This window comes from Papaver somniferum, chromosome 4 (genome assembly GCF_003573695.1).
Source record: "Papaver somniferum cultivar HN1 chromosome 4, ASM357369v1, whole genome shotgun sequence".
Classification (NCBI taxonomy): Eukaryota; Viridiplantae; Streptophyta; class Magnoliopsida; order Ranunculales; family Papaveraceae; genus Papaver; species Papaver somniferum.
Window position 1 is genome coordinate 47294196 of NC_039361.1, and position 7790 is coordinate 47301985.

Genomic DNA, 7790 nt, shown 5'->3' on the forward strand with positions numbered 1-7790 from the left:
TCACTTTCATTTCCAATTAATATAAACCTCACTTATCATTCAATTAACCAATCTTTGTTTCTTAAATCATTTCTACAAACCCATCTCACTTTCGCATTGCGCCAACAACAACAGGTAACTATTACGACGAAAGGTTGGGACTTCACAGTATGTGGATTTTATTTCAATCCTCACAACAAGGAATACGAGCTGCTTCTTCTACATCCGGATTATATAGGTGGAAACAGTGGAAAGTATGCCTTTCACATACTAAGTTTTGGATCCAAATTACAGAGAAAAACTAAATTACAGAGAAATATTAGCAGATACTCGTATATGCCAAGTAGCGAAAGACCACCCACGATCATAAACGGGATTTTATATTGGATGGTCGACAGCATTTCCAGTGATTTTGAGGACCCTGAGTTTACTTGTTCAAAATCCATTATGGCATTCGATATTGAAATAAATAAGTTCAGCACGATGCAACATGGTGGAGCTTCCTGTGATAATCCTGATGAGTATGGTAATATGCATGATTATATGCAGTTAATAGAGATGGAAGGGCAATTGTGTTTATATCTGAAAAAAGATGATTATTATTTAGAAAATGCTAAACTTGTGTTATGGGTTCTAATGAACCCCGCAACAAATAGCTGGGTTAATTCACATATTCTGACCCTTCCCAAACAACCTGGGCCGGACCACTTCTCATGCTGGCCAAATAGCTTGGATGTGGAAGTTGTGAAGATGAAGGATGGCAAATTGCTAGTTAGACAGAAGAACAGACTGTTGCTTTGGGATTTGGATTTGAATACTCACAAGATAGTTGAGAAGAAAGGATTTGAGAATGACTGTTTTCGACCAGTGATTCATACTCATAGTCTAGTCTCTTTGAACAGTGATAAATTCATACAGTTGCACTCAAAGAGAGGTCAAATTTTTGTTAATTAAGATTTCAGATTATTTTATGTTATTTTATTTAGAAATCTCAATGCAGTCATGTGTTTTTCTGGGTAACATCTTAGTCTCACCTTCTTTATCATTAAACAGTAATGCCTGTTTGCAAATTTACATTCTGTGGAAACCGAATAAGACTATCGAACATTTAAAAATCAGTATCCGTAAAGGAAGATAAATACTAATTCGAGTTTTTACTACAGGAATTTTTCCTTCTTGGGGAAGGCGAGCATTTGTACATTTCTTGACCAAGCTCACCAATCTTATTTATAAGCAGCGACTGTTCAGACTCAAGCTGCACCATGTAGTCTTCCTCTACCTCTTGAATTCTTTCCATCTCACTCACTGCAAGTGATAAAGCTTCCACATCCGCATCGTCAACTAGCCTTCGAAGCCTTCTCAAGACTTGTCTCATCTGTTCATCATCAGCAACTCTCAAGTTAGTGAATCACATAACTAAAACAAAACAAAACAAAAAAACGCAAATTACAAGAGTAGGCAGCATGGAGGAAATGTTTCGGAATTCTTTATTATACCTGATCAGAAATTTGATTGGCTTTAGTCAGATGCAAACTATTGGAATCTGTACTGGGTCTCTTTTGTAGCTCTGGAATTTTGCGTGTTACTTTTATGTGGATCTCTCCTTTTTTCACTCCTTGGAGAGGTATCCACTTGTCAGCCGTCTCGTTTGGTGGTAACCACTGATATTCTACAACACAATCTCCAATGCTGGACGTTGGTAGCAGGGCATTATAATCCTTCACATGTAACTCTAACTGACTACCATCATCGGGAAATTCTAATGTTTGGTTCCATTGAGGCGTGAGAGTCTTATATGTAACCTGCATAACAACGAAATTTTTTGAAGCTCCATTACTTTAGCATACAACTGACGAAAAATTTGAAACAACGGTATCTTGAACAATTGAACATGTGTCATAAACATGTTGAACAGTTGAAAATTTTTAAACAATGATATCCTGTGTAACAGACAGTATTACAAGTTCTACTGACATGGTGAGTTTTCCCTGACGTATGCTAAACATGTGTCATGAACATCAAACTTGGTATTGAAATTTCCAAGTAACCTGCTCAAGTATCTCTCTGTTTGAGTGAAGTCATCATAAAAATCAGATCCCATGTTCGTATTTGTCATTTGGAAACAAAAATTCATCAGAAACAAAAAGTGTAGGGAATTCAAACCTTTGTTCGTTTCTTTAAGTTTCCGTAATGGACACGCACATATGGATCACTTGTTCCCCTTAAATCAGCAGCAATAAGATCCCTCGCCTCAATGATAACTAATTCAATCCAACCATTCCCAGATCCTCCGTGAGAACTCTGCATATGTTTGGATGAGTACATGTATTGTAAAGATAAACCAGTGAACAATACACATGTAATAAGCAAAAATATTGTAATGATAAATTAGTGAGTCATCCATGCAGAGTACTCTACGGTTGTGTGCCAATGGTTGATTTAGATGCATACCCCAGATTGTTCGTAGTTATCAACTTTCACTGCTTCTACTTGAAGCCTCAGTTCTCCTGCACTGACTTTTTCAAGAGGTACCCAAATGTCTCTCACAGAGCCTTCAACCAATCCTTCCAAATTCACTCGTGCACTTCCAATGTTGTCATCAGTAAAAGTGTCCTCGGAGTAACATTTTATCTTGAGATATTCACCACCTCCAATCTCATCGAGTTCAAACTTATCACTCCAGACAGGTTTCAATACATTTGCAGTCTTTGTTCGGTAAAGACCCTGAATAAAGTTTGTAGCAGTATCAGTCATGCATGAATAGCTTTCTAGCTCGGTAAGCAGATAACGAGAATTCTTATTCACAATTTTAGAAAACATGTTGTCAAAAAAAAATTGACAAGGGACACCCAATGAACGAATAGACAAACCTTCCCATACTGTAGTTTTACATATGCGTTGGACTTTCCAGCTTTATCCTTTACCACCAAATCTCTCCCTTCCACAACAGTTAACTTGATTTTCCTTCCTGTTCTTGGATGATCATCTGATGGGCGATTCATAGACCGTTGAGAGCCAATAACAGAAGTGTTGTTTGAGCTAACCGAACCATCTGCAAACTGCCACTCTTTCAGCACCAGCCTCACTGTCAGCTGTAAAAACAGAAAGAGATTGTTACGGGTTGGACAAATCTCATAAAAAAGAGAAAGAGATTGTTACAGCTGGAAATCAAATTCTAAGCAAATTAAATAAGTGAGACAAAAGTAAGTTGTTACCTCTCCTAAATTAGGTCCCTCAAATGGGATAACCATATCAACTTCTTGACCATCAAATGCAACCCGTTTGGCTAGTACACTGGATCTAGGTCCTATTGCCCAGAACGTAGTGGAGTCATCCGCAACATACCTCACCTGTTCACAACAGTTCAAATTTTGTGAGAATCAGATTCCGCAAACCAAATTTAGAGAATTCCCTATACAGAGTGCAATTACATCTTGGGATATCACTTTCTTGAATAGACTCAAAAGAGTAACAACAGTCGATCAGTACCTTAACTTCACAACTAGTTATATAGTTATGCTTCAAATTGTTTGGAATCCATTCATAGAGATTAAATTTTATAATTCCAGCATCATCATGCAGGACCATATTAAAGGTCGAATCCCATTTAGGGTCTGGACCTGGGCTGGCATTCGTTCTTCTCGTTAACTCCTCGAGTTCAACTTCAACAAATGTTTGTCCAACTCCGTTGCCTGAATATCCTTCGGAAGTACCATTTCTTACAGAGCTCTCCAGGCTTCCAGAATTGCATCCTTTCAATTTATCTGTGAGTTGTGTAGTTGCTGAAACAACAGTCACAGAAAATATGCCTCCAACAGCCTTTTTATTGAGAATAACTGGAGGCAAAGAGTAGCATCGGCGACGAGGTTCGACCATAGTCTTTACCAAGGTATCAGTGAAAAGCTTGACCTGAGTGAAGAAGAACATGTTCACTAAGATACACTTAACATGTGTTAATATAGGATTTTCACTAAGAATTATACTACTAATTTTCAGTGTGCTTCGCTAAATAAAATTAATAAGTGGAAAGAGAAACGCACCAACCAAGAATTAACACCTGGCAGTTCAGTCGCCGGAAGTGTTTGGGTTCCTTTTCCAAAGACAACGCCGATCCTCACCTCAGGAGTTGGTTCAAATGAATACAAAAGAGCTTGCCCATCAAGAATGGGCATGATGCGAAGCTGTATAAGATTATAAACGGATAGAATATGAATAATATTTCCAGCAAAAAATGCATTACTACAGCCAAAAGACTTTGCACATAGATCTGAAAACCTATTAACATGTTTCCTACATTGTCATAACAATTACGGAAGCTAAGAAAGAACAGGAAAGGAATAACAATTCAATTGTGAAGAACTTTTACATACATCTCCTTTGAGGTGAATGCTGTTAATAACAATTCGAGCAGTCCCAGATAATGGCTTTGACAATTTTGCCAGCAACATTATATTTACACTGTTTGAGTCCCACTCAAGGCCCATATGCAAGATTTGCTGTTAAGATAGGAAAACATATCATCATACCAAACCACATGGGTGAACAATCTTTTAGAATGTATGTCAGAAGAAAGTAGACAGATGTTCGGAAGGTAAACAGAAACCAAACCTGATCACTCGAAGTTGACCAACGTGTCCCATGCAACCCAAAACTGGGTGGGGTTGATCCTAGTGAGAACTCCTGCAATTCAATTTTTTCCTACAAATAATAGTTTCCCCGGAAGAATGTAATTTGTGACTATCCTTCGATACTTAGGGCTATACAAACAACAAATAAACCATAGACAAAAGCAAACTTACAATGAATCTCGGTTTTCGATGTTTTAAGCGTTTCTGCAACAAATGATGGACACACATTTAGACAAATTGGAGCCCCACCGATAACAGTGCAAGTTTAATACAAAGAGAAACTACAAGGAAATTACCGAAACGAAGTTCAGGAAGCTAACCTCAACAATTGACGAAAACTTATTTGCAAGCTTTGGGTTAATAGAATTAGACCAAATTTCCATGAACAACTTGTTCAGCCACTCACACTGCTCTAATGGTGTAATGGGCTGCAAAAACATTTTGATTGGCCATCGTAACAAAGAACTATAATCACCTAACAAAGAACAACTATAATCACCTTCATAGACATAAGACAATGTAATAAAGAGAGTATTACCGATGTATATAAGAGAACTTGCTTCCATCTTTTGTTTAAGTCGTCTATAAGAACCTTCCGTTGATACCTACAATACTACAAATTAAAAGATATAAGTCACATGATTTCTCCTGTGTACCGTTATTAACATCATAGTTTCTTTTTTCCACAACCTTGATCTCACTCATACCAGATTAAAAAAAATATGCACTTTAAGTTTAATTTGTCAACCGTAATTACTTACAATTAATTAATCAAACATATTCTAATATGGCAGATGAAGTAAGATCAAAGTTACTGAATTCAACAAGATTCAACACACAAAATCGCTGAGCACTCGGTTGTCATCATTTTTTTTACCAATAAAAGAAAACATGGACAGTACTAGTTAATCTTTAGCAAATTATGTTTAGTAAAGTTACTACAGGAGTAATAATTTTAGGCAAATTTTTGTTGTTTGTTTTCAACATTTAAGACAAAAAATTGCAAATCTCAAACTGCAATAGAACTAAAATCATAACTAAAACAAGCTTATTTGCAAAGACCCAAAAAATTTCTGACTTTTAAGTCGAAATTCAAGAAATTTAGACCCAAATTGAAAAAGAAAAAAAGAAGATAGTGTTGTACCTGAATTGTTGCCCAAACAGAGACAGCAAGCAAAACCCAATTTGAGAAAGGGAAGAACCAACGTTCAATAATCCAAGCAACAAAAACCATAGGAATCATGAAAGGAAACAAAGACCTTTCCACCATTACATGATTCAGAAACTCTGTTGCTTCTTTAGCTAAAAATTCCCTATTTCTTTTTCCACCCATTTCTTCAAAAAATTAAATTAATTTAATTTTGAATTTCCTTCACTTCTTCTTCTTCTTCATCATCATCAAAATATACTCCAAATTTTACAGTCAAGCTACAAAATTTATGAGTGAATACAGAAGAGTGGACTGAGATATAGAAAGGGTCGCTTCAGATCCCCACTCCCAATTCAGTTTGTAAGAAGCTGAAGAGAAGAAGTGAAAGAAAGAATCCGTTATGAACAGAGGAAGAGAGAACACCAAACGATCAAGAAAGAAAGAAAGAATAAAAAAATAATAATGAGTCGTTTGAGAATTGTTTTAAGTGAGACAGAAAGTAAAAGAGACGGCTTTTTCTATTGTCTTGTGTTTTGAAAGAGACGATGATGATGGATGGCTGAAACAGAGTTGTAGTAAATTATTAAAGTAACAAGTCAGACGGAAGAGTCTTTAAGTTCGGATATTTAGGTAGCAAATATTCATGTCTGTGTACTCAGAAAATCAATGGTTTTCCTTATTTAAGAAGAATCGCGTTTCTGTTCTTATAAATCTCTTAGAGAATTTATTATTTTCTTTTTATATCGTGGAGGAAATTTCAAATAAATTTTTATTCCGGGAAATTAATTAACATGTGTCCACGTAAGAGCTTACACAAATGTTGTCCTAAATCATGCATACTATAAAATGGTTTTTCTAAGATTTGATGAATCAATGTAGATCTTTTTTACCGGTGGAAATCAGGTAATGATGCATTTAGGATAATATCGGTGTTGTTTCTAGAAAAGAGATATTATCATTTTATTTTATTTTTAAAAACAGAAAAAGTGTATTTTACAGCCATGTTGATAATTAGAAAAGAGATTTTATTTTTTATTATTTTTCTCTTTTTTTTTTAAAGAAAACAAGTTTATTAATCATCATCAACAACAAGGAGTTTACAATTATTGGATGGAAGCCTGGTAACAAGCTGTGCTCCAATCCCTTTATTGAGAACCACACATATCCTATGAAAGAGAAAATCCCTGATAAAGACATTCTCATCATGACTAGCCATATAGTTTCGCAACCTATTCAGGAACTCCTCGGTATCACTCCCCAACCCACCTAAGGTTGTGAAGGCAAGAACTCCAGACCCCAGCTTCTGACCCTTGCATTTCTCCAAATACTTGGCCCTCTTCTTCACCACCGCATTATCCATAGCCCGACCAAGATCAAAATTACGTTCCCAAGCGCCAGTGAAGGAGGGAACCACCGTGACATCCAAGCACATATCATGGCCATTATCCCAACCATACACAAGGATATCCGCTGGGAGTAAAGCCGACCCATCATCCGAAAGGAGTCCCAAATCTACTTCCTTTCTGGCAGGAAGACTCGCACGATAACAAATGTCCGCAAAGGTGTCACGCATTAGGTCATGCTTGTATTTGATCCTGACCCCGTGCTTGCAATGCAATGCATGATCCCCAAAGATATCCATCCGAGCACCACAAATAGAGCACAAGTCTCCATTTTCAAAGAGGGGAATTCCGAGCCTATACTGAAGAACAACACGAAACTGCCTAGCACCAATTGTATGATTAAGCCCGTCAATAGGCATCGCCAGCAAGAAGTCTTGTGCATGATTGACTCTATTACTCTGCTAGAGGGCTGAATCACGCTTCGACATGTTGAACTGCATAGGTATGTTCTTCTTCACAGCATCAAAGTATTTGACTGCCAAAGATCTCATAGAGTGGGGGGGGGAGTATCCTCAATGCGTAAAAAAGAATCACCAACACCACATACCTGTTTGAAGCGTGTCAAAGCGTTCTCAAAACTGGAGCTCAGACCCGAAACCCCAGAGTGCCTCAGAATGGTCCCCTGCTGGG

The 7790-nt window shown here is 37.1% G+C and overlaps 1 protein-coding gene across 1 annotated transcript; it reads right to left on the minus strand.

Moving 5' to 3' along the window:
* Window positions 1–986: 986 nt before the first annotated feature.
* On the minus strand, window positions 987–6436 carry LOC113275377 (extended synaptotagmin-1-like). Its single transcript, XM_026524862.1, has 14 exons — window positions 5752–6436; window positions 5146–5220; window positions 4928–5035; window positions 4779–4811; window positions 4588–4677; window positions 4350–4475; window positions 4020–4160; window positions 3469–3888; window positions 3195–3329; window positions 2850–3071; window positions 2431–2703; window positions 2143–2280; window positions 1476–1781; window positions 987–1354 (listed from the first exon to the last, which is right to left on the minus strand). The coding sequence occupies exons 1-14, from the start codon at window positions 5938–5940 to the stop codon at window positions 1121–1123; spliced, it is 2490 nt and encodes an 829-aa protein (XP_026380647.1). The 5' UTR covers window positions 5941–6436; the 3' UTR covers window positions 987–1120.
* Window positions 6437–7790: the final 1354 nt, after the last annotated feature.